The sequence below is a fragment of the Podarcis pityusensis genome (genome assembly GCF_964106645.2).
Source record: "Podarcis pityusensis genome assembly, chromosome: 3".
Lineage (NCBI taxonomy): Eukaryota > Metazoa > Chordata > Lepidosauria > Squamata > Lacertidae > Podarcis > Podarcis pityusensis.
In genome coordinates this window covers 92582698-92610285 of record NC_138026.1, presented here as the reverse complement: position 1 = coordinate 92610285, position 27588 = coordinate 92582698, and the positions used below count along the sequence as shown (strand labels likewise).

Here is a 27588-nt window from a genome sequence, read left to right as displayed (position 1 = left end):
TTTTTGTTTCTCTTAAATGCAGATTGCTGTTTTTATCTGGTTTACAGTAACTATGGTTAGTTTACACAACAGAGCTTCAAAACCAGTGGGTTAAAGTTAGCCTGCTTTGAGATTGAATGTGCTAAGCAGTTGCAGACCTCAGAATACACAGAGATGGCTGTGGAAGGTACCATGTATGGAATGATTCCTGCCACTTCCCAGAGAAAAAGAGATGGGGTGGTGGTAGATGACTCCTGACTGAGGGGCACAAGGGCAGCAGTTTGTAGAGGTTAAGGGTTGTCCTGGAGGTCTGCTGTCTTCCAGGTGCAAAGAGTCGCAATGTGACAGAGAACCTGGCAAGTCTTATAAACAAGAGCGTCTTTGGTTGAGGTCCTCAGGTCGGGATCACACTTTTAGGCCTTCCAGTCACTAACTATGGTGAATATTTTGCATCTTGTGCGAGACCACTGTGCCGGAACTTTGGTTCCCATAGGATTTGCATTGGGATGTTACTTTGGCAAGGAGAAAATAAAGGAAGTTGCTGCTATTTAAAAATTTAACAACTTTAAAGCAGGGGAGAAATGAATCAGTGTGCAGGTTAGTTTAGGTTTAGGTGATGTGGCCTGAGGCCTCGACTGTGCCAGAAAGTAATTATGGAGGTTTGAGCAGGTTACTTAATTTCTTTTCTAGGAATAACAGCCAGTTCATAGGATTATTGTGAAAGCAAATAAATCTGACAAAAGACACCTATTTACATATTCCCCCAGTCCTCCAGTGGATCTAAGCTATTGGTGGAAGTGTTTTTAGGCTCACCTCACGGTCTGATCTCCGGGGACACAAAGCATCAACTTCGTCAAAGAATATGACACAAGGCGCCGAATTCCTTGCACGCTGGAAAACCTGACGTACAGCACGTTCGCTTTCCCCCACATACTGGAAAAGGACAAAGGAAAGAGGGGAAATCACTGTAAGATCTTTAAGATAAGTATCATATGCCCAATCATTTGAACAGGCTTGTCAAAAGGACCTGTTCAGATATTGCTTTACCCTCAAGATCAGTATTCTCCAACCAGGTGCCCTCTAGATATTTTGAGCTGTAATTTCCCTCAGCTTCAGTCATCTTAGCCATGCCAGCTACAGCTGATGGAAGTTGCAGTTCAAAACATCTGAAACACAAGGCTGGGGAAGGACGCTTAAGATTTTAACTTTTGTGAGCTTCAAGCAAGCCCTCTCTAACCAGAGGGCATGCCGAAAGCATCCTCTCACCCTTGGTGTTTATCGGCTTAAGGAGACTATCAGAAGAGATCATAAAGAAAAAAGAGAAAATATATGAACAAGATGTGATGTGGAAACAGCAAGATAAGATGGGATAGAATTATGAACTCTGTTTGGACTGATTGGGACATTAACGCAGCAGCAAGAAGATGATCAGAATTCCCCTTCGGATCTTGAAATATGGGTCCCCCCAACAAAATTTAAAATTCGGCTTTGTAATTCGGAATTTATGTGATATGATTTAATTTGATGTGATTGGCCAGTTAATAATTTTTTTTTTAAAAAAAAAAGAAAGCATCCTCTCACCCTGAACCATTAGAGGTGCATAGAATTAGGCTAGAATTAAACTACCAAATTCAACTTGTCATTTCACTTGCAGGCCAGCAGCTCTAACAGACCACTGTAAAAACGCATTCTAATAGTATGGATTTGGTAAAGTCAATTTGGGCTGAGCATCAAAACATTTCACGTTCCCTGCAAACCCCAAATCAGTGACAACTGAGCACAACAAACAGAACTTACCATATTCAACAGTTCAGGGCCTTTCACGGATATGAAATTCAGTCCAGACTCATTTGCCACAGCCTGGGGAAGAGGCAAGGAAATAAAGAGATGCATATACTAATTTTATCAACATATTTTGCCCTCACTTTGCATCCATGAAGACCCTTTCAGGCATCTAACAATACACCAAACATTAAAAACACACAAAAATATAACCCAGGAATACAGGGTGCTCCCTTATACAGAATCAGAACATTTGTCCATCTAGCTCAGTGTTATCAACAATGATGGCAGTGGCTTCCAGGAATCTACCCCAGCCCTATAGGAGGGGAATGTAAGGGGCTGAACCTGGGATCTTCTCCATACAAGCATGTACTCTTGTCATGGAGCCAGAGTCCTTTCCCTGAACTATCATCTCCCTACAAAGAAAATGATTAACACAATTCAGAAAGAGGCGCAGCAAACCACTTACATGACCGAAAGCTCTGCAGACTGAGCTGGTTAAAAATGGTGTGACCTGGTACAACCAAGTGCCATCCCTGGCTACTTGGCTATGCTGCAGTCCAAAACATCTAGAGGACACCAGGTTAGGGAAAACCAGGTCACATCACTGTATGCGAATGAGGGGGAAATGGGAAGAATGGGGGTTTCCCTTCTAACCATCAGGACCAATATCCTCTGAGACCCCTATCCTCCATGAATTTACTCAATACATGTCAGGGATCGTGCTGAGGAGGGCTGCACTGAGGAGGAATGGAGGGAGCCTCCCCCTGCTCAGGATCCTGAATCTTCCCAGGAGGAGGACAGTATAGATTTGGAATAGTGGCTTGCAGAGGGACATAGTTCAGAAGACCGAAGTTGGGAAGAACTGGGTGGTGAACAGCTAGGAGAAGAAGAACTGGGAGAGAGAGAGTTAACAGACTCCCTTTTGCTGGAAAGCATCCATCTGCTCAGTCCAAGATCAAGGAGAGCAGATAAGGCGGCAGCACAGAAAGCACAGTGGCTGCGAGATCAGGTTGCAAGACACAGAAGTGACAAGGGGGGGAAGTGGGTGGAATCCTTAATTGGGTGAACACCTTCATTCCTAGAGATGGATTCTTTGTTCTCTCGCTATGATCATTAAAATGTCTAACTGGTAAGACACTCCTCTCGCTTTGTTCTGCTTATCTACTGCCAAAGGGTAGGAGGACGCCAAGTCCCTGAAGCCTGGCAATACCCTTTCCAAGTCACATAAATTAGTGGCCACCAGTGCATCTTGTAGGAGTACCGTATTTTTCGCTCTATAACACGCACCCGACCATAACACGCATGTAGTTTTTAGAGGAGGAAAATCCGTAGGCATGCCACCCATAGGCATTCCCTCCATAACACGCACAGACATTTCCCCTTACTTTCTAGGAGGAAAAAAGTGAGTGTTATGGTGCAAAAAATACGGTACTTCACACCACTACTTCGTAGCAATGCCTGGTTGCTTTACACCTGCAGCACAGAAACAAGTGCAAAATGATCTTCAGGAGAGACCCACAAGTCCAAAGCATACTCAAGAGGCCCAAGCTGGTTCGGACGCAAGACACACAGTGGAGCTCCAGATGTGAGACACCCATTTAATGTGATTCCATATCCCTTAGTACAAGCTGTTACTATGATTATATCAACGTTACCTTAGCAAGTAGCGTTTTGCCGCAACCAGGAGGGCCAGCAAGCAGCACACCAGCTGGAGCCGAGAGGCCAAGGGCTCTGAATTGCTCAGGATTCCGCACGGGTGCCTGTAACAAGAGTTGTTGGTAGGTGAAAATGGAAGTGCCAGCTATTTATAGAATCATAGAATTGGAAGGGACCGCAAGGGTCATCTAGTCCAACCCCCTGCAATGCAGGAATCTCAGCTGAAGCAACCATGACAGACGGCCATCCAACCTCTGCTTAAAAGCCTCCAAGGAAGGAGAGTCCACAACCTCCCGAGGGAGACACACCTTTGGTACAGATGACAGATTCTGAAAAGTCTCAACAGGACATCAGGGCTGGGGAACCTCGGACCAATCCTGGTCCACCAGAGTTCCAATTTTCTGAAGCCTGACAATAAGGTGATATCACCTCAATGGGCAGGTGATGTCAGCTGATGGGCAGCTTCGATATGGCAGAAAGTATGACTGACGCGATCCCCCCGCAGCTCATTAGCTGATTGTCCAGGGGTTCTATCCTGCTTGGTCACTATTTCCCCCCACATTATGACCTCAGATGATTGGCAGGTAGATGGTTCTGCCCAGCTGTCAAAGCTAGCCCATGGGTGTGGGAGAGAAAGATGTGGCCTGTTGGGCCAAAAAGATTCTCCACTCCTGCCCTACATGAAAAAAGAAACGACCTGCTAAAGTTGTCCAAAAGAGCTTAAAGAGAACTTGTGTTCACAGCACTTGCTGTCTTCTCAAGCATAGTGACAACTGATAAGAAGCAGTATCGACCGAGGCCTGCAAATGATCGTGCTGTGTCTTCAAAGGAAAGGAATATTGCTTGGAAGGAAGTCTTTGAAAAGTCAACCTCCCACACTTTTGCTGCTGGGCCCCAGCACCATCAAACCAGCGTAAGTCAACACAGCATGCATAACTACTCCTGCACATACAAGCAGCCAACTACCAGGCCACAAACATGCGGCTGCTCCAGAGATGGCATGGTGGAATGCCGAGCAGCAAGGAAGCCCAGATTCAAGTCCTCTGTTGTTGACTCCTTGCGCTCAACCCAAACAACAGCGTAAACTCTGGTATCCTCATTTACATGGCTGGGGGCAGGGGAGAGGCATCTGGGATCTGACATTGGAATTTGCTGCCAAGGAGTGTGGTGGAGTCTCCTTCTTTGGAGGTCTTTAAACAGAGGCTTGACAACCATATGTCAGGAGTGCTCTGATGGTGTTTCCTGCTTGGCAGGGGGTTGGACTCGATGGCCCTTGTGGTCTCTTCCAACTCTATGATTCTATGATTCTATGATTATCTATAAAGAATGCTTGCAAAGATGGCCAAGGCGTGGGTGGAATTAATCAATACTATTATTTGTAATAGTAGTAGTAGCACCATCATCCTCAACATCCCTTTGCCATTAGGTTCCAGGGTAGGTAACAATTTAAAAGACGACATTAAAGGCAGTTTTAAAGAAATACAGTCACAAGAGGGTGGGTCCTGAAAAAAATTCTCTTGGGTCTCAAAGAGGTCTATCTTCAGCATACAACATGTCAAGGACAAGGGGAGGTGGCAGCAAGTGCTGAGGCAACTTGGGTGAAGTAGACTCTGCTCCAGCCCCGTCTAGGCCTTTCTGTCTGCTTTTTAAAAACTTCTTTACCCAGCTATTTAGCTGAAAAAGGCTTCCAGGGTGGCATTCATAAGACAGTCCCTATCCACAGGCTTAAAATCTGCAGAAAAATATATATATTGCGCAAAAGATTAAATAGGATTATAAAGTGAAGAGGACAAAGATATAAACTCAGACACTAATTTAATAGCAGTCCTTCTAAAAATGATCAGCTGGGATGAAAACAGTCGAGAGAGGAAGAGCCAAATAGAACTTTCTGGAATGGTCCTGCTTCCCAACTCAACTGTAGCCTTTGGAGGCGGCCACTCAATATGAAGGGGGTTTCAAAACTTACATAAAATATATAGCTCTCAAAAGGCCCTCTCTAAGGCAGGGCAGCCTATACAGTGGTGCCTCGCAAGACGAAATTAATCCGTTCCGCGAGTCTCTTCGTCTAGCGGTTTTTTCGTCTTGCGAAGCAACCCTATTAGCGGCTTAGCGCTATTAGCGGTTTAGCGGCTATTAAAGGCTTAGCGGCTAAAAGGCTATTAGCGGCTTAGAAAAAGGGGGGGGAAGCGAAAAAAATCTCAAGACTCGCAAGACATTTTCGTCTTGCGAAGCAAGCCCATAGGGAAATTCGTCCTGCAAAGCGCATCGAAAAACGGAAAACCCTTTCGTCTAGCGGGTTTTTCGTTTTGCGAGGCATTCGTCTTGCGGGGCACCACTGTACCAATAGTTAACGGAAGCACAACACAAGACACAAACACTCAGATAGATAGGAAGCCTGAATGGGGATATGGAAGGTCTTATAAAAACCACAGCAACCAGGCTATTCCAAAAGAAGAAAAGTACCGTATTTTTTGCTCTATAAGACGCACCAGACCACAAGACGCACCTAGTTTTTGGAGGAGGAAAACAAGAAAAAAAATATCCTGAATCTCAGAAGCCAGAACAGCAAGAGGGATTGCTGCGCAGTGAAAGCAGCAATCCCTCTTGCTGTTCTGGCTTCTGGGATAGCTGCGCAGCCTGCATTCGCTCCATAAGACGCACACACATTTCCCCTTGCTTTTTAGGAGGGAAAAAGTGAGTCTTTTGGGGCAAAAAATATGGTAAGCTGTCAGTTTTGCTGGGCTTTTTATTAGGAAGAGAAGCAAGCTCCCAGCAGCTACTGGTTCTCTGGTGTGGGGCAACATGGCACTCCCTGGTCCTGAATGGGGTAACTGTGCCCCTGAAGGACCAGGTGCACAGCCTGGGAGTCATTCTGGACTCACAGCTGTCCATGGAGGCGCAGGTAAATTCTGTGTCCAGGGCAGCTGTTTATCAGCTCCATCTGGTACGCAGACTGAGACCCTACCTGCCCGTGGACTGTCTCGCCAGAGTGGTGCATGCTCTAGTTATCTCTCGCTTGCACTACTGCAATGCGCTCTACGTGGGGCTACCTTTGAAGGTGACCCAGAAACTACAACTAATCCAGAATGCGGCAGCTAGACTGGTGACTGGGAGTGGCCGCCGAGACCATATAACACCGGTCTTGAAAGACCTGCACTGGCTCCCTGTACGTTTCTGAGCACAATTCACAAAGTGTTGTGTCAGGTTGGAGGGAGACACAAAGTGTCTGAGCACAAAGTGTTGGTGCTAACCTTTAAAGCCCTAAACGGCCTTGGTCCAGTATATCTGAAGGAGCGTCTCCACCCCCATCGTTCTGCCCAGACACTGAGGTCCAGCACCGAGGGCCTTCTGGCGGTTCCCTCACTGCGAGAAGCCAAGTTACAGGGAACCAGGCACAGGGCCTTCTCGGTAGTGGCACCCGCCCTGTGGAATGCCCTCCCACCAGATGTCAAAGAGAAAAATAACTACCAAACTTTTAGAAGACATCTGAAGGCAGCCCTGTTTAGGGAAGCTTTTAATGTTTAATAGGGTATTGTATTTTAGTGTTTTGTTGGAAGCCGCCCAGAGTGGCTGGTGAAAGCCAGCCAGATGGGCAGGGTATAAATAATGAATTATTATTATTATTATTATTATTATTATTATTATTCCTGAGCCTGGCGCCCAATTTGTAAACCATGGGATATAGGGAGCCAGTGTTACACCTACACATCTCAAGCTTAAATTAAAAAAGGACTGGTTTGTTTTTATGCATTACCAACTCAGGGAGTGTCTGTATTTCCCTCCATCCAAATCTCTGGTAACAGCTGTCTGCACACTGCAGTTACTCTTTATAGCACTTGTTTCTCCTTTTAAAAAAGGAACAGTTCAGTCCTCAAGAGGACTATACTACAGACAAGTGATGGGGTAACCTGTGGCCTTCCAACTGCTGCAGGACTATGGCTCCTATCTCTCTGACCATTAGCTAGGCCTGGCCAAGACTCATTGGTGCTGGAGTCCGACAGAAATAATTACTTGGAACTTCAATGTCTCCTTTCTATGTACTGCTTCCTCTTACTGTTTCCTCAAACTACATTCTGACTTGACTGGATAAGGAAGCTGCTGACTACTGTATTTTTCACTCTATAAGACGCACCAGACCATAAGACGCACCTAGTTTTTGGAGGAGGAAAAGAAGAAAAAAAATATTCTGAATCTCAGAAGCCAGAACAACAAGAGGGATCGGTGCGCAGCGATCCCTCTTGCTGTTCTGGCTTCTGGGATAGCTGCGCAGCCTGCATTCGCTCCATAAGATGCACACACATTTCCCCTTACTTTTTAGGAGGAAAAAAGTGAGTCTTATAGAGCAAAAAATACGGTAATTATAATGTCACACTTTAGTCAATAAGCCTCCATTTCCAAGTGAAACCACCACACCATTTCTTGCTCCCGCAAACTTGATAGGCCAAGAATGCAACTCGTTTCCTCTCATATTCTTTCAAGCAAAAAAACTGCAAAAATGCCCTGGCAGAATCGCACTGCTTAACCTCCAGAAGCTATTTCAGCCTCGCGTGCATTAACAGGACTTTGTAGCAGTGTCCAGCCCCTACCAGTATTGCCATGGTGAGCTCCTCCCGAATATCCTCCAGGGCGCCCACATCCGCCCACGTCACATCGGGGACTGTAACAAAGCCTTCTCTCTTGGCAGAGGGTTGCACCGAAGAGAGCGCAACAATGAAATCATTCAACTCAATGCATAGCTTTTGCAGCTGATCTTCCCCAAGGGGGTCTGGTTCCTTTAGCAACTGGAGTAGCCTCTGCAATTCATCCTAGAGAAGAAAGATCAGGAGTAGCAGGAAATACAAGAACAGGTTAGAGGGAGAATCCCCTAAAGTTTAATCATGTATGGATAAATAACAATGAAGGCAGGAGTTTGATTACAACATGCTTGAAACTGGCCAAAGACTACTGTTACTTTACAGAATCCTTTTGTAGTGAAATATTGCAGGAACAATTGAGTTCAAGACAAGCACAAACTAATTAACTTTAGTAGGCAATTCACTGTCTTGCATTCCATTAATGTGTTTATGTATTCCAAGAGAAGGCCAGAGATTCATGTTTTACTGGCTTATGAAGGAGACGCCAAGATCTAATCTGCATATTTCTTTTGAGAATTACTTTTTATTCTGCGTAATAAGGAATTCTGGTGGATTTGATCATGGCTTTACTGCATGCATAGCTACTGCTGTTTTCCCCCCCTTCTTTGGAAGATGGCATGGCCTTTGGCTAGCGCAATAAAAGTTTATGGTTCTGTTTTTGTTTTTTTGCTTATGCATGACCCTTAGAAGCCAAGGCTCTTTTCTAAAAAAAGGAAAAAAATCTCTTTAATTGAACATATTTGCACTGCTCCTTGTACTTTTAGGTTTTGCCATTTATTAATGGTCTTGCCCTTCAATTTAACACATCTTTATTCTTCTAAAAATAAATGTACATAAATTTATTTTTATATTATTGATTACTGCTTAGGTTTTTTAAAAAATCAAGTGGTTCATAAATTCTTCCTAAATAAGTAAATAAAAGAAGTAAATAAGTAAATAAAAGTTTATTCATCATCAACTGATCCCACCAGCCCTGAAAATTGTACACTACAAGGAGAGGGTTAAAGGAGTTTTTTTAAACTATTATAATTACCACATTTTAATCCCACGCTTGTTCCAACAAACTCAGGGAAGTATATCTGGTTCTCCCTCATCATTTTACTGAACATCCAGTCCAAAAATGAGTTTGGAGAACTCAAAAGTTTGCTTGCTACTTTGTGATGTTATAGTTCAGGGCTGTGAAACCTTTGGCCCACCAAACATTCTTGGACTACAGCTCCCAGCAACCTTAACCTTTGGCCATGCTGGCTAGGGCTGATGGGAATTGTAGTTCAGCAACATATGGAGGACCACATGCATCTCCTAATAGACCATTCTCAGGCTTTTGCAAAGTTTGCCCCAATGAAGGAAAGACTAATGCATATACCAAATGGGAAATATTAAAAGTTAAGGAAGAGTTCTAGTAGGATACAGGGAAAGGATACAAAGAAAATACATACCATAGTGGGAAGATCTGGCTCTTTGATAACCTGTCTTACAAGCTCCTCAGTATCCTTTTCCATGTCTTGTCCAGATGACCTTTCGTTATTTCTCGGGACTTTGTGCTGCTCCATCTCCAGCTTAACGAGAACTCTATTCACAGTGCACATTGCGGCTTCACGGCACAGTGCCATGAGATCAGCACCGACGTAGCCTGGGGTCAAATGAGCCAAATGACCAAAGTCAAAAGATTCCTGCAATCTAAGTTTTCGACACAATGTCTTCAGAATTCTGGCAAAGGGAAGAAAAAGGAAGAAGTTACTACAGTTTTAGTCTTTACAAATGAAAGAAAGAAAGAAAGAAAGAAAATCATAAGTTATTGAATTATTTGTCCCAGAGCTTATGAAAGGGGCAGAGATATTTATAATTTATTAAACTTTGGTGGATTTCTGCATGATTTGCAGAAGATCCACAGGAATGCTCCATTTTTTCATTGCTTAAACTTTAAACAATACCAGTAACAAAATTAATGTTCTCCCTCCCACTCCAGTGTCCCAAATTAGACTGCTGAATAGATTTTTAGTCTGTTACTCAAAGCAAGTTTCCTGGGCTCAGAGTTCTTTAATTCTATTGTCTTTTGCACCAGGGTGAGTCTCGAGGTCCTAGTAAAAAGTGAAGTAGATCCCACAAGCCCTTAATCTGCTTACTCCTGTAATAGGTGAACCAAAACCAAAGCATCTGAATAGAAAATAAACAAATCTATGAGAAAACATAGCATGAAGGCATCGACTCCTCAAAAAATCCTAAACAAGCCATGCTATTGGTTTCTATTTCCCTCACTGAGCAGCAAAAGTGCTTGTCACAAGACATTGTTTACATTCCACAGTCAGAGTTACTGTTGGGTTCCCATGGGAATGGGAGACTGGATGTGACGTACACTGGTTTCCTGTTTTTCAGTGTTGTCTCGGTTTCTTTGTGTCAAGAGGAGTTGCTTCTCTGCTCTCACAGAGGCAAGATGTATATCTGTATGCTCTCAGCATAGCTTGTAAATAAACTTCAGGATGTAGCACATTACCTACTTATCCTTTCGTTGTGTGACTACGCTCTGCTTGGGCTCAAGATAAGACGAGCCTGTATCAGCTCCAGATGGGCAGGAGCTGATCAAAATCTCACACATGCTACTCTTTCCGTATTATTGCTTTATTGGCCAAATGTCTGAATTGGGACGTCTATGCTACAGGGAAAAATCTGACACAGACTTTTTCCTGTACTACAACAGAAGCAGCAGCTATATTTGCTCTTTTTTAGTTAAAAGTTTAAGAGAAACTTTTGGATTCAAGAGCTAGCAAGCCATAAACTGAACATTTTTTTAAAAAAATCAACAACTTTAAAAGCAAAGCTCACACACTTCTCTCTGGCTGCTTCACCCGGAATCCCCAAACAAATCTCTCGATCAAATCTTCCTGCACGTCGCAGAGCTGGGTCCAGCGAGTCTGGTCTGTTGGTTGCCCCAATTACTAGGACCTGAGCAGCAGTAGCCAGATTATTCAAGTCTGAAAGATGAAGGAAAAACAATAAACTCACAGGGAACTGGCAAAGGAAAGTACGCGTTGCTGTTAGGAAAGGATTATTTGTGCTATATACCCTCAGTACACAACTCAGGTGTGTACCACCAACTTTTACTAGTGATGATGCTACAGGGAATGCTGGGACTGCGCAGCATGTCTGCTATAGCTCTTTGGCAGTGATAATACTGGGCTAGGAGAGAAGAACACATAAAACAGGTAAGGAAACTCAGCATGCTAGATCTCCAACAGGATTGGCCTTATAGGCCAAGACTGACAGGGGGCAGGGCCACCTGCCTGTCAATCACCCGATTTGGCATTTAAAAGTCCAAACACCGGGACTTTGAAGCACCTCACGGGCAGTAAGGCATGCATCTCCCAAAAGCAGGTGATGGGCAAGAGATCCAAGCTTGCTCACCTTGCTCCAGGAGCAGAAAGCAGTTTCCATTAAAATGAAATGGGGCTGTGAGACCTTTAGCCGGGATTTCAGTGCAAAACCCTTTCTGATCAGGATTGAACTCCCTGCCAATCAACAGATGCACAGAGAATTCAATCCTGCTTCCTGGCTACACCAGTTGGCTTCTGGGGAACAGGGCCTCAGTGCAAGGTGGCGCGAGAACCACTTCCTTCTGTCCCGTGCCCAAGCTATAAATTTAGGGTCCCACTAGTACTGACACCGACTCGCCTTCTACCAGTTGTCATGTTGCAGTTTTGCTCATGATCTTGCTATGGACAAACATCACTTGCCAAGGCTGGGAAGGAATTTTATGCTCTCCCAGTTGGCTTCACGAAGTAGACCTTTTGCCCTTCCCGTAGCAACAGCATTTGTTGGGTTGTTATAGCTTTCTATAATTCATCACAACCGTTTGGACAGGTACTGGAGGCATTGGGCTGGATTTACAACAGAGGTAAAGGGGTGGGGTGGGTCCCAACTCCCTTTTCTCAAGAGTCTTGGGGTGGCAAGTTCAAGGCCCAACCAAGCTTAACAAGTGCTGACCTGCTAGTCACACATCCAAGTTGACGGGAATAGTATCTGCCCATGTTGTGGTGTGTTTTAATTTGCCTTCTAGCCCTTGATATAGTACATGGGCGGAGCAATTGTCTCTGCACTATTGATCTTACAACACCTACTTATCAGAAAGAGTCTTGCAACACTTAAAGGTAAAGGGACCCCTGACCATTAGGTCCAGTCGTGGCCGACTCTGGGGTTGCGGCGCTCATCTCGCTTTATTGGCCGAGGAGCCAGCGTACAGCTTCCAGGTCATGTGGCCAGCATGACTAAGCCGCTTCTGGCGAACGAGAACTGCGCACGGAAACACCGTTTACCTTCCCGCCGGAGCGGTACCCATTTATCTCCTTGCACTTTGACATGCTTTGGAACTGCTAGGTTGGCAGGAGCAGGGACCGAGCAACGGGAGCTCACCCCGTCACGGGGATTCTAACCGCCAGCCTTCTGATTGGCAAGTCCTAGGCTCAGTGGTTTAACCCACAGCGCCACCCGCAACAGCTTAGAGATTAACAAATCTTATTACTGCATACACTTTTGTGGTCTCAGTTGTCAAGAAGACACACAGTTACAATTGGAGCGGGAGAAGAATATAAAGGAGGGAGTTTTGTGACAAATTTAACCAGTTTTTGTGTATGCTAAATGACCCTTCAGAATAGCAACGATAGTGTTAATTTACTCAGAAATGCTGATTGGTGGTAACACCTCTTACTGAGTTGCTCTTTTGAAAGTCATTACCAGGCTAACTAGTCCTTATGCATTCAATTCACTGGATTCTGTACTCATCTGTGCTCTCTGCATAATACTGTGACACACCCAACTGTTGCCTTTTACATTGCTTGACATTGTGGTCTCCTGGCACATTTTTCTATCTATACCAGGTATACAGATGTTGGTATACTTCAGCTCCCAGCATGTCTGATCATGCTGGTTGTGGCTGATTGAATTTAGAGTCCTTCAACATGTGGAAGATTAGAGGTTCAACACTGGACCTATTAGCATGTATAAACACAGTTGTGATCTGAAAAGTATCTAATGCATCTGACAAAGTGAGTTCTGGCCTTTGAAAGCTCCTGCCATGACAGATCAATTAGTCTTTAAGGTGCCACAAGATACACACCCCACTTTTTTGTGCTTTCGGTAAAGATTATCACAAATTACCCCTCTGTAATTTGCTGATTTGGTACTTGGAAATCTGCAGCTGACATGATATTCAGCTGAAATTTCACCTAAAGAGCAAGATCCAATTTAAAAAGCAGGTTTGATAGAGAACTTTTACTAGAATAAAAAAGCCCTGACCATCCATGCAAGTCAGAAGCTGCGCTACAATTCTCCGCTCCATGTCCTTTGAGGCAACTTCTCTCTTGGGTGTGATAGCATCAATTTCATCTATGAAGAGGATGCATGGCGCATTGGCCTAGAAATAATAATGATAAAAAAAGAAATCAGCACAAACACAGAAAATGATTAAGTAACTCTTAGCATATTATGATTTTTTTGTTTTATAATTTCAAATAAATACTTGTTGAAAGAACAGCAAGGTACCAACTGTTAAAAGTTAAAACAAAACTTTTCACCCAATCGGATATATATTAGCAAGTGCTCTGTGCTGGAAAGAGGTCTGCATAGGGTATCTACCAAAGGTATAAGCGTAATAAAATTGAACGGGACATACACACATGAAAAGAGAGTCGGGGTGTGACAGAATGAATGAGAGTTATCAAAATAATGTCCCCTTGCACCTTCTGCTTCCCCAACACATTGAGCCACAATTAATAATTGCAGGTGCTTCCTTATTTTTATTTTTACCAAATCCATTCAATAAACAGTTTCCCCCCTTTTGCATGGACTAACAGCAGCACTAATACAAAAATGAAAGATGCAGTATTGGTCAAATCCAATATCCCCCCCCCAATCCCCCCCCCCCCCCACTGAGTTAATGGATTTGGACTGCACCCTTTTCTGTGTCTATTCATAAGCCATCATTTTATTTCTACTACTACTATATGGAGAAAAAACTACTATTCAAAACCAAAATAGCTTTTCTCCTTTGCAGGAAAATACAGGTTTTAATAAGGAACATGGCGGTGCAATGCTAAACTGGCATATGCACCACTTTTAGAGCTGCTTGACTGTGGATTGAGTCAATAAAAGGAAGTTGATTCCAATTACCGAAACACACCACTATGTTTGGACAATACAAAATGTCCAGCATTAAACTAAAGAGAAAGTGACCTTCAAACTCATAAGCACTGTGTATTGTCTGAATAGTTTCAAAAGAAGTTATTGTACTGTCAGAGCTAGAATATGACACACATTAAAACAACTTCCTCTAAAACCTTTTGCATAACAGACTATATAAAGAAACAGACACATCCTAATTCAAAGTAGAAAAGAACCTGGAGAAACTAGAATCATAAAGATCTACATGCCTGCTGAATGCAGATCATTTGATTTTGGCAGCAATATTATTTAGCAAATAAGTTTCTTAGAGACCATACTGAACAAAATTTATAGCTGGAGGACAACCATCATGAAATGTTAGAAAAACTACACTTGGCAGCAAAGGCAATATTTGGGTTTTAATTCTAATGCAGAAAAAGGTTTTGATTCTATTGAGTGCAGATTTTTAATAGAAGCTATAAAGAGGTTTTTTATATGCCTGTTGTCTTTGTCCATAGAGTTTTCTTGGCAGGGATACTGGAGTGGCTTGCCGGTTCCTCCTCCGGGTGGATCACGTTTGGTCAAAACTCTCCACTATGACCTGTGCATCTTGGGTGGCCCTGCACGGCATAGCTCATAGCTTCTCTGAATTATTCAAGCCCCTTCACCACGGCAAGGCAGTGATCTAAGGCAGTGATCTGTATAGTTAAAGCTATGGTTTTCCCAGTAGTGATGTATGGAAGTGAGAGCTGGACCATAAAGAAGGCTGATCGCCAAAGAATTGATGCTTTTGAATTATGGTGCTGGAGGAGACTCTTGAGAGTCCCATGGACTGCAAGAAGATCAGACCTATCCATTCTGAAGGAAATCAGCCCTGAGTGCTCACTGGACAGATCCTGAAGCTGAGGCACCAGCATGAGGCCACCTCATGAGAAGAGAAGACTGCCTGGAAAAGACCCTGATGTTGGGAAAGACTGAGGGCACAAGGAGAAGGGGACGACAGAGGACGAGATGGTTGGACAGTGTTCTCGAAGCTACCAGCATGAGTTTGACCAAACTGTGGGAGGCAGTGGAAGACAGGAGAGCCTGGCGTGCTCTGGTCCATGGGGTCACAAAGAATCGGACACGACTAAATGACTAAACAACAACATAAAGAGGTTGCATTTCAGCTATATATTATTTTTTACAAAAATAAGTGGGACAATTTTACAGCCATCCTACAGTTAGTATTCTGATACATGGAAATTTGCCTTCCTGTCAGGATGTTAGATGAGGATGCACCTTTCTCCACATTTAAATTTGTGTGTAGAAATGATTCAGAGTCAAGTGAATTAATAAAAGGCTTTAAGACTCTTTCCTGCTGGTCTTACCACAGCTTGCTCAAACAGTTCCCTTAGCTTCTGTTCCGATTCACCAGATACTCCCGACACAATCTCAGTAGCAGCTACTTTGAGTATTGGCAGTTCAAGCTCCTAAAAAAACAAACACAAATGAACACAAAACAAGATTATTGTAGGAAAGACACTTACCAAGGCTCAGGCATTTTACAGGGGCCTCTACCGTGGAGGGCTGAATGGTGGAAGGGAGAGTAATATCACACCTTGATTCAATGGGCAACGCACAAAAAGACTTTAACAGATAACAGTGTCATGAGATTTTGCAGTTATCCAGCATGTACTACTCCCTTGTAAAGTACCATTTAAAAGACAAGGAAAGGCAACCATTGAGGAGACCCTAGATTGCAGCCCAATGACCTCCTGGGAGGCCTGGCCTGCAGGAAGAGAAGAGAGAACTTGTGTATCAAAATTATTTCCCCTCTATTCAAAAAAGTACTGGGCACCATGACATACAAAGCAGGAAGAGGCCCATACAGCTTCAACATTTTACAGTGTTGTTCACAGTGCTTCCACTAGCGCTGTCTTTCAAGATGCTACAGAAATGCTGTACGGAGGTTTGTTTTTTTAATGCAGGTTTTGAGCTTCATCAGCTATTACTCTGCAATGCATTCTATAACATCTTGAATGCAAGAACTAGCAGAAGTACTGGTATACAGGCAACTTCCCATTTATGTGGAGGCTATGTTCCAAAGCACCATGTGTTTAAGTGAAACCGCGCATATTTGAAACACCACTGAAAATACCTGCAAGCACCCCATTCCACCCCTGCCCCTTTTGTGACCTTTTTGTGATTTTTGGGGTCACTTCCAGGTTCGGTGCGATGTGCACGTACGCAGTCACATACATATTAGACAATGCCTAAAACCATCTCTGCCTGCATTAAAAATACAAATATACCTGAGGTTTGAAGGCAGAGAAAGAAAAAGTATACACCAATAGTCTCACCCCAGCAATTGCCTGAGCTAATAACGTCTTCCCACACCCTGGTGGTCCATGCAAGAGAAATCCTCGAGGTGGAACAGCTCCTAAATAGTTGTATACTTCAGGATGACAGATATGTATCAGCATCTTGCACACTTCCTACAGTGAAAATGGGAAAAAATTGTTCTATCTTACTTTTTGTAACGGTTAACAGTTTCCACATCCTCCCAGAATTCTGTGTTCTCCTGCCCTGTCACCATATGAGATCACACCCAACCAGTGAAGGGATTCCGACCAATGCAAATAAGTAAATTCTGCATTATCTCATCTTTGCAAATGTTATTAACAGCACTATGTGTCTTTATCACAAGCGCAGAGATAGCACTTGGGTCAGAGCGCACCTTTCATTTTAAGCCATGGAAGTCTTCAGCCCTGAAGCTGAAGATATGCTTGAAAGTCTGTGAACAATGCCTGGCGCAATCATAGCATTCCTAAGGTATCTAAGGCTAGTGCTTCAGTTTACCCTCCTACTGCTAGCAAAAGCAGAATCATGCAATAAAGCAAGTATAATTTAGTTTTTTACAGCTAAACTGGGGTTAGCTCAGAATAGAGTTTTAATTTCTTTTACTGTGAGGCAAAGCACTGATTCAGGATTTGTGGATTACAGCTTTTAAAAATAGCCTTACACCTAAATAATGCTGCATGAAACAACCCTCAGCATTATGTAGATGCTCATCTCTTTCACTGTATAAGTGATTTTCTTGACAACTTTTATCCAGTCAGAGGAAGGAATTCAATGTTGAGCTAAGGTGACTGCTCTCTTATGGCAAGCTTTTCAACTTGCCAGTCACAACAGCCCCTCCTCCTACCCTGTGGGTTTCTCCTGAGCCACTCAAAGCCATTTTCGCAAAGTGCAGGGTTGAGGGAGAGCACTGTCTTTGCGCAGGGCTTCCACTGATGGCACTCATTAGTTGAATCCCGCCCAGAGAGTTTAGTTAACTCTAACCTTCAGAGTGTCATCATTGCCTCCTATATCCTCAAACTTCACAGAAGAAGTTCTCAGCTCAAACCCTTTCTGTTTAACTGTAAGGAAAAATGGAGATATTACTAGGACAGCGAGAACACAATCTGCGAGGTATTCTCATCAAGTACATGGAAAGCACGGGACAGAACAAGGTATTACATTTACAAAAGAGCCAGAGGAATAAGCAGTGGCTTTCTTGTGTTTTTGTTTAAATATTCTTTAGTGGAATGTCTCTTACTCTTCTGTTTCCTCAAAGCAGATTCTATTTCTTCATCTACTTCCTGAGATTCGTTCCTCCTTTTACTTCTCTTCCTCTTGGGTTTCTCCAGAAAGGAAATGTCTTTTGAATCCTAGAGTACAAATAAGATTTTTCTATTTAGTCTGCTGATATTCTTTACCCAGTAAGCCACACCAAAAGCAGTAAAAATTTTTTTTAAAAAAAAACCTTTAAACTCAATCAATAGAAAAATGAACTGGTAAGCCAAATGTACCCCAAGAAGGAAATGCCAATGAAATGCCCAGCGGAAGTTATTAAGTATGACATCATTTGCAAGCTTTAAAAAATGTAAAGTATTCATTTAGACTTTCCCTTTTCTAGCAAAAAATATAGCTGCACACAAGTTATTAGGGTTACCCCAACAGGGACAAAAAACAACACAAGCAGTAGTTTGGGCTTGACTAATCCCCCAGTTTTTAATATACCATCAACATACATTTAATGGGCTGCAATCTTAACCACTGGGAAGAAAGCCCAATTGAATTCGGTATGACTTACTTCCGTTAAGACACGGTTTGGATTCCACCAATAGCTGCACAATATGAAGTACAATATGAAGAGTTGTGGATTGCTGGTAACAACACATGCTACATAACACAAATAGCCTACGTACAATCACATTACACAACTGCATGATGAGGGCAGATAATACTTTTACTTAAGCATAATGTTCCTGTGACTGCCTCAGCTCAAAAAGGTTACAGTGGTGCCCCGCAAGACGAATGCCTCGCAAGACGAAAAACTCGCTAGACGAAAGGGTTTTGCGTTTTTTGAGCTGCTTCGCAAGACAAATTTCCCTATGGGCTTGCTTCGCAAGACGAAAAACGAAAACGTCTTGCAAGTTTGTTTCCTTTTTCTTAACACTGTTAATACAGTTGCGACTTGACTTCGAGGAGCAACTCATAGAACGCGGTGTGGTAGCCTTTTTTGAGGTTTTTAAAGACTTTGGTGATTTTTGAAGCTTTTCCAAAACTTCTTTTAAACTTTTAAAACTTTTTTTGTTTTTGTTTTTTTTAAAATCATATTTATTAATAGTTTCAGAATTAATAAAAAACAACACTACAATACATAAAAAAGAAGAAAAAACGCAAAAACCAATACAACAATACAGCAATACAGCAAAAAGATAAAAAAGGAAGAAAAAAAGACACAAATCCCAAATTACATATCTTTAACTTCCATTTGCTTGTTTCATTGACCTCCTCACACCTCCCTTTTTGTATTCTAGTTTAATTAGTTATTTCAGCAAATTCTTTCCATCTTTCTCAATTTTTGTTAAATAATTTATCTTAACAATTTAACCTAATAATTAGCTCAACAAATCCTTTCCATCTTTCCCCATATTCTGTTATTCAAATTACCTTAATTTATTTAACCTTATCTTACCATAAAATACCTTAAAGCTTGAATCTTAATACTCAAATAGACATAACTCCTGATATCATTTCTGCTAGAGTCATATAGTTTCATTCCAACATTTCCCCTAATATTCATTGATTTTAGGCTAATTCCCTAAATAAAAAATTTTCTTTATAAATTTTCTTCCAATCTTCATCCAACATCTCTTCTTCCTGGTCTCGGGTCGTGTCAGTCCTTACTGTCCATTCCATCTAGTCCATCAACCTGGAAGCCTTATGTCCGAGGCCCTTAAGTCTCTTCCATGTCCCTTCTGCAGATCTTCTTCTTCTTGTTTATACTTGCCCTTTTCCTTGTCTTTTGTTGGTCTCTTTCTTAATTTCTTTCCTTTCTCATTGAGGAGTAGGTCTCTGGGGGATTCCAACCCAAAATTGTCTCCATCTCCCTTCATCAAACCCGCCCATTCCCCACAGTCCCACTCCCCACAGTCATCAATGTAATCCAAAAAGTATTTAAAAGCATATTTCAAGGTCTCTCCAAAGTTACGAACCTCCTCAGCTCCAAACTCCCCCTGGCCCGCTCCAACTTCAATCTTCAATGACAGCGGCTTATGCTCCTGTAGGGCCTCTCTCCATTTGTACTATTTGAGGTGCAACCACATCCTCCTCCATTATCTTCTGCACTTGCCCAGTCAGTACAGATTCATGAGTTGGTCCCTGAATGGTTTCTGTATCAATGTTCCCTGTTTGTCCACAGTTATTAACCACAACAGTCATCAAGTCCATTTTCTCATTCATCAAATCCATCTTCTCGTGCATCTGTTCCAGCAAGGAACTTGTCTTGCATAAAGCAAGCACCCAATCTTCCTCCCAGCTCATCTTTAGTCAAGGTCAGAAAAGACTGGTCCCACGATCTTAATCTCACAGCTGTTGAGTCCTCAAGTATGCTGCAGCAACAATTTAACAAGCTCCCTCTAGAGGAGACAATTTCTATTTGTATCCATTTTTTTTTTTTTTAAGGCAAGTCCAACAAAGGAAAATTACTTTCATTTTTCAGATATTTTTCAGCTATTTTGTTTCTTTAGAATGCAAAAGGCAACATTGGAATCAGTTTATTTCTCTTCTTTAGCTATCTGTCAAAGTATTCCATTCACAGTCAATGAACCTCTCCAACTATTTCTGTCTCTGACACCCCGTTCCCAGGTTAGAGACGGTGGAAACTTATCCTTCTTCACTCCCTCTCCTGCAGGGGTTAAAGAAAGTTCCCCCCCTTTTCTCCTGCTTCCAAGGGGGTTTCAGTAATTCTAAATGAAGGAAATTTAGACTTTTTTAACGGCTTTCCAGGCTTTAGCTCACAAAGTTTTTGCTTTAGTCTATATACAATAAGCGGAAGGCGGACTTCCTGTTTGGAACCTTCCCGCTTCGATGCCAAATTAAGATATTTCTTGATCCAATTTTCCGTTTCTACTCACGGGTACTTGTTTTAAATCCAATTGTCCACAGGAAAAAGTCAGCGCTCTCCGGCAATGGCTGTGCGGCTTCACTCTGTGAAAATAGCAATCAGTTCGCAGCACCGCGCCGCTCACCCCACTTCGCTCCGGCGCCCCAAAATGGGGTTCCCGGTGAGTAGGGGGGGTGCTCCTGGTGCCCTGCTGAACCCCACGTTCCCAGGCTTCCTCCGCCTGGGATTTCTAGCGGGTCCCCACCTTCGCCGCGGCGGGAAGACCCAGTTTCCACGGAGCCCGTTCCTCCGATCGGAGGAACTCCGCCATTCACCGATGGCGCTGACCCGGAAGTCCTCTTTTTTGGGGGGGTTTTTGGATTTTGGGTTGGGGTGTTTGGAATTCAAGGACTTGGTGTTGGGGAGGGGTTTGCAAGAATCTGGAAGCTTGTGGTTTTTTTTCTGCATTTTTATGATTTTCTGTGACCATTGGGCCACTCTGCTGTTTTTTTAAAAAATTTCTGGATTTGAATTTCTGTGTGGTGGGTGGCTGGGGGAACAGTTGAGGAGGGGGTTCTTCAGCAAGAAGCAAAGAGTGGAAGAGGTACCTTCTTCGAGTTGTCCCCCAGAGTCTTAGAAAATGTACTGTACACTTTGTTGATTTTTAAATGTTTTTCTGTCATGTTTAGAAACTTAATTTATTGTTCCTTCAGTTTTTGAAATGCTCTTTACAGTATGTGTGACTTTAAAGAGCACTTAATAAACTCTTGTTGTACCAAATTTGGCTTTGTTTGGACTTTTTTTGACCATAGGAACGCATTAATTGAATTTCAATGCATTCCTATGGGATTTCGTGCTTCGCAAGACAAAAAATTCACTAGACGAAAAAACTCACGGAACGAATTAATTTCGTCTTGCGAGGCACCACTGTATTGTAGAGTTGGTGAAGGTTCAGAAAAGGGCAGCCCAAATGATGAAAGGGATGCAGCAACTCCCCAATGAAGAAAGGATGCTGCATTTGGGACTTTTAAGTTCAGAGACAAGGTGAGTAAGTGGAGACATGATAGAAGTTGATACAATTATGCATGGTATGGAGAAAGTGCAAGGAGATATATTTTGTTCTCACCCTCCCTCATAACACAAGAAACACCCAGGGAAAATGAAAGTTGGAAAATTCAGGAGAGATAAAAGCACTTCTTCATGCAGCGCATGGTGAAACTATGACGCTCACTCCCACAGAAGGCAGCAACCACCACCAACCTAGAGGGCTTCAAAAGGGGATCGAACAAATTCAGGGAGAAGAGGGCCATGAAAGGCTATTGGCCATGATGGCGATGTTCTGACTCCACAATTGGAAGCAGTAATGCTTCTCAAGACCAGCTGCTGAACTACAGGAGGGGGGTGCTCTTGGGCTCAAATCCTGCTTGCAGGTTTCACAAACCTTCCCTTTCTCTTGATCTGCTTGATCTACTTCATTTCAAGTGCCAAACATTCTTAAAAACTATAAAAACTGCCTCCGATCGTTCTGGATTTGTGAGCAAGGCATTTCTGGTTTGTTTTATAACATGCCAACTGCAGTCAATCTTTTATTAGCTATTTCCCGGTGGGTGGCAGAGTGATGACTAACTTACCAGCTCTCTGTTTGGCTTAGATGTTGGGAAGCTTCCTTCCCTTTCTCTCTCTTTCTATCCCTTTCTCTCTCTGTTTCTCTCTCTTCTTTGGAATCGCAGCACAGCCAAACTGTTATGCCATACCTTGTGGGTTTGGCTGGCATGTTAAGAGTGTATAAGCTTATCCTTGCAGGGGGGAAAGCCAAGACACGGTCATTTAAGTGTACTTGTCTTGCAGGCTCAAAGTTACAAGTTCAAGGAACTTATGAGTCCTAGTAACTCGTGAGTGAGCCACTGAAAGGCCCTGAGAGCTGCCCTTAAGTCTGGCCACCTGCCAAAGTGAGGCTACTGATTGTCTGTAAACAGTTGGGGTGTCAGTGACTAGATTAGAAAGTTTTACACAAAATGATGTGATTAGACAAACCCAGTCTTAGTGCGTCACAAGGAAGGCTTTCCTTGTGGGCGAATGTTTAAACAATGCAAGCTAGATAAGGGTGTCTGGAAACCTGTGTGGTCCTATCGACCCCAATAACATTATAATTTGTCATAAAATAGACAAGATATTGTTTTACACGTTATGTGCTGCTTTCTCAAGCAACTTGAGAAAAACAGGTTCTGGGCTAAGCAGCTGTAGATAATGAGCAACTAACAACCTTAAACAACATTTTGCAAAAAGCCCGTTGACTCCCCAGAACCTGATGTGCATGGTTGGTTTTTGTTTTGTTTTTTTGATTAATTCTCTCAGTCATTCAAATAGGGTGAGAATTGAGCAAAAAAGCTGTAAAAACACTGATTTTCCATTGGATTAAGGAAGAGGGACCCTGAAACACCACATGACCATTCACATCTCATCTAGGCTGAGGACTACCTGGAACATGCAAGGTGTGGGAGACAGGCACAAAAAAGGTTGTATGGTTCCCCCCCCCCCCCGTAGCCTTGGGGTGCATTTTACATGTGCCAACAGAGGGATTAAGGCCAAGAAGGTCTGAACGTGTGTCAAAAGTTAAACAATGATGTTTTCCAGATGTGCAGCCAGCCATATACTAAGGCAAGGCTGAAAACAAAGAACAGGGTTTGTGCCAACACTATAACAAAACATAACATGGAACTTGTTACTCAAAGCTATGCATCATCATCATACAATGCAACAAGATGTGTAAATGGTCTCAGTTTTGGTGAGGATATTCCCTCTCACTGCAAACTCAGGAGAACACAAATGGAACCAAAACCAGGCCACTGAGAAACAAGTGGGAAAAATCCCCACGCTCAGATGAATCTTGTGGTATGCAGAAATACAGAATATTCTTTTAAAAATAAACAAATGACTGAGCATGTTCACTGAACTCCAAGAGCACTGAACTGTAAAATAATTTGTCATTCCCATGTGTTTTTGAAAACATCTGAAATGGGCTAATAACAACACAACATTAGAACTGCCTTCAGCTGGTGAAGGTGATACTAGTTTAGGACTTTTAGTTTCTGCAATAACATAGCTTCCTAAAACTATTTTTATAGTACGTTTTAGATGTATGCTTTATTGTTATTTACCCTAAGTTTTTGTGATGGGACAGGAAAGAGGGAAGAAATTCTCACTAATGTCAAGACATTACCTCAACCATCTGTTTAGAACCATCGCTTTCTTCTGCACAAAGGTCGATAAAAAAGTTTTCCTCTTTCCTGTCTGGGGTTTTATCAATAAACCAGCCACCTTCTGAGATCCTGGTATCAGATGGCGCTTGAGTGGGAAGCCTATTCGATCCAGGCTTCTGTGAAGGAGTGCTGGACATTGTCTGCGAACTCTTGGGAGATGCTGGAAGAGAATCTGGATTTCCTTTCCGGTATAAGGTCAACAAAGAGGAGTTCATGTGATTTGAGGGCTGAAAAATATAATATATATTTATAAAAGAATCAATGGAAGGTTATGAATTTTTTAAACCATAGTTATTTTTACTAGTGTGCTACAGAATACATGTGCTACAGAATACACTACAGAATACATGATGCATAAAATACTGAATGGTACTTTATAAATATACCAGATCTGTAACCAACCCCTTGCCTTCTTGCCTATACAGGTAGGCAAGAGTTCTCCAGCAAGTAACTGACTTCACAAATAACACTTATACATTTTAGTCACACATGCACTTCTTATTTTTGCCCAGGTGAAGGCAGACTTGGTACAAGCACATATGTAGCTGACTTTCACCCATATTTTTAAAAATAAATTTTATTAGAACATAAAGAAAAACACAGGACATTATCAAATATCTCCCCCCAAACTAAAACATTAAATATCTTAACAAAGAAAAAATAGAAGAAAAAGAATAAGGAGAAAAAGTAAGTCTAGAAAGAAGAAAAAGAAAGGCAAGAAGAAAATAATAAAAATAATAAGAAATAGAAAAAGAAGGTCCGCTTCTCTATCTGCCAATTACATATAAAGTAATCATTCAAAATATCTGACATCTGCACTTCAGAAAATTTCTAGCTGTAAATAGTATCCAGCTTTTCCTCCTTCTGTAGGGTATTTCCTGCAATCGCCCTCCCACCCTAGTTTTATCACTCAGGAAGTCCATTATAACACTTCTTTAATTTATATATTTATAATGTTCTGGATTATAATTTTTCTGGCTCTCTGTGATACCTTTCTCTTTCAGGGTTGCTTTCGCACACCTTTTCCAACATCAATTTGCAATGTGAGTGTCACAAGTCACACAAGCAGCAGTATGTGTCACACCTTGACAGGAGCGTTGTCGTTTGGATTATAGGAAAAACAATAGATAAGAGGCAAACCGGTCCAAGCCACTAGATGGCAGGAGCTACGTATGTATGATCATGAACTGTACCAGGAGTGGCGCTGTCCATCTCACGTAGTTGAATATATATAAAAAATTGTCCAGTAGCACCTTAGAGACCAACTAAGTTTGTTCTTGGTATAAGCTTTCGTGTGCATGCACACTTCTTCAGATACACGGCTACCTACCTGAATCTCACATAGATTTGAAGAAAAGGCTGGCCACTACTGATTGAAGGCTTTTCATCTATATCCACTGCATACACTTGGTTTCAGAACTATAAACTATTCTTAGAACACATAGTAAAGATACATTTCATCAGACAACAGTCCAACACAGACACACTTACTGGGAGTCCTGTGTCAGTGTCCGAAGTATCCATGCAGCTTTCTGAATCACTTAGGAAAAAGAAAGGATGTTTTAACAACAATGTTTGGCATTATTCTTTAAGACAGAGACCCTGTGACCTTTCACATGCTGTTGGATGGCAACTGCCATCATCCCTGACATAGGAGCCCTGCTAGATCAAACCAAAGGTCTATCTAGTTCAGCATTCTGTTTCCTAAGATAAAGGGTAAAGGGACCCTTGACCATTAGGTCCAGTCATGACTGACTCTGGGGTTGCGGCGCTCATCTCGCTTTATTGGCCAAGGGAGCCAGCGTACAGCTTCCGGGTCATGTGGCCAGCATGACTAAGCCGCTTCTGGCGAACCAGAGCAGCGCACGGAAACACCGTTTACCTTCCCGCCGGAGCGGTACCTATTTATCTACTTGCACTTTGACGTGCTTTCAAACTGCTAGGTTGGCAGGAGCAGGGACCGAGCAACGGGAGCTCACCCCGTCATGGGGATTTGAACCGCCGACCTTCTGATCGGCAAGTCCTAGGCTCTGTGGTTTAACCCACAGCGCCAACCACGTCCCTATTCTGTTTCCTACATGATTTGTAATACTACCCATAGTTTGCTCGGAAACAGAAAGAGGGGTTAGTATCTGCTCTGGAGGAGAGAATTGCCCAACTATGGTTCCGAGATCATGCAGTGTTACCTCTGACCTGGACCAATTAATTTCCATGGCTTTATAAAAAGTTCTTAACTCTTAACTTACTCTTCCTCCCTTTTGTGTCTTGCTTTCTTCGCCAAATGTTCATCCTCTAGAGCAGCTAAATCTTCAGACTTCAGCTCATCATTGATTATCCCAAAAACTGTTGAATAAAATTAATAAACCTAGATGAAAGCACAGAACCCCATCATCTCGTTTGGCAATAGTGAAACCAAAAAGAAGAAACACTTTGAACAGCACAATCCTATTTACTTTTAATGAAGTCTCAATGAATTCAAAGCTCCTCAATAAGACCATAGCCTAAGTAAGTGTTAGATCTACCTAGGATCCACACATCACAGTGAATCTGGCCTAGATCCATTTTGATGAGGAGCAGGCAGAATCTTAGGATACTTTTGGATTACCCACAACTACCTTTGATGCAATGATTTTTTATTATATTTATATACCACTCTTCATTTGAAGATCACAGGACGGTTCACAACACAAAAATACAGAATGAGAAAACAAAATACATAATAAAACAAAAACAAACCAATAACCCCTCCAAACACATTTAAAAGGCCATAGAATCAGGCAAAGTCCTGGTTATATAGAAACCTTTTCTCTTGTCACCTAAAGATATGCCATGAAGGCACTAGGAGAGCCTCACTGGGGAGAGAATTCCACCACAGAAAATGTCCATTCTTGTGTTGCCACCCTCCAGACGTCTCATGGAGGCAGCATATGAAGAAGGTCCTCAGATTATGATCTCAGGATCTGGGTCAGTTCATATGGGGAAAGGCGGTCCATGAGGTATTGAGGTCATGAGCCATTTTAGATCTCAAAACGAGCACTTTGAATTGGGCCCAGAAACAAAGCAGCAGCCAGCGCAGTCAGGACAGGGTCAATGTAATATGCTCAAACAGTCTTGCCCTGGTAAACAACCTGGCCACTGAATTCTGCACCAGCTGAAGTTTCCAACTTCATCTTCAGAGGCAGCACTACGTATAACCTGTCAGTAGTTCAGCCTACACTTGAGTAGGACCCTGGCAGAGACACATGCCCAACTGGCATGTTCCCTCCCTCCTAGCCGATCGTTCGGGAGCTTCAAAAGCTTTCTTCAGCCCGAACATCACAGCGACCGATGCCAACCAACACTGGCACACTTAGGGATCCGCAGAGTTTGCGCATCTTGTGTGACAGACCTCAGCAGCTCAGCATTTTGGCTAATCTACTTTATTTACATATAAACACACACGGAGCACTGCAACATGGCTCCCTCTCTCTCTAGCATCAGACAGCAAAGGGAAAAAGAACAAAGGACAATAGCCCCACTTCATGGAACACAGTAACACAAGCATCCTGTCTCTGTCACTTCCCACTCTGTGGAGTCAAAACATATACCATCATGTGAAAGACAAACATCCCATGACTGCAATCATGGAGCAGGAATTCTAACATAACCTAGAGGTTACTGGAGCATAGACAGAAGTTAAGCTATTCCTGTCCAGATATGGGTGCAA

General features: G+C 42.6%; 1 protein-coding gene across 2 annotated transcripts in view; it reads right to left on the bottom strand.

The window, feature by feature from the left end:
- Positions 1–27588, bottom strand: part of NVL (nuclear VCP like) — a 97590-nt gene that overhangs the window by 15817 nt on the left and 54185 nt on the right. For both annotated transcript variants that reach the window (XM_081000133.1, XM_081000132.1), the window contains 14 exons: positions 26129–26225; positions 25374–25422; positions 23843–24109; positions 17788–17899; positions 17532–17608; positions 16550–16684; positions 15578–15679; positions 13344–13461; positions 10882–11026; positions 9494–9764; positions 8007–8225; positions 3420–3524; positions 1777–1839; positions 793–912 (listed from right to left, as the gene is read on the bottom strand). In XM_081000133.1, the coding sequence (XP_080856259.1) occupies positions 793–912; positions 1777–1839; positions 3420–3524; positions 8007–8225; positions 9494–9764; positions 10882–11026; positions 13344–13461; positions 15578–15679; positions 16550–16684; positions 17532–17608; positions 17788–17899; positions 23843–24109; positions 25374–25422; positions 26129–26225 (1880 nt within the window). The remainder of the gene's footprint in view (positions 1–792; positions 913–1776; positions 1840–3419; positions 3525–8006; positions 8226–9493; positions 9765–10881; positions 11027–13343; positions 13462–15577; positions 15680–16549; positions 16685–17531; positions 17609–17787; positions 17900–23842; positions 24110–25373; positions 25423–26128; positions 26226–27588) is intronic.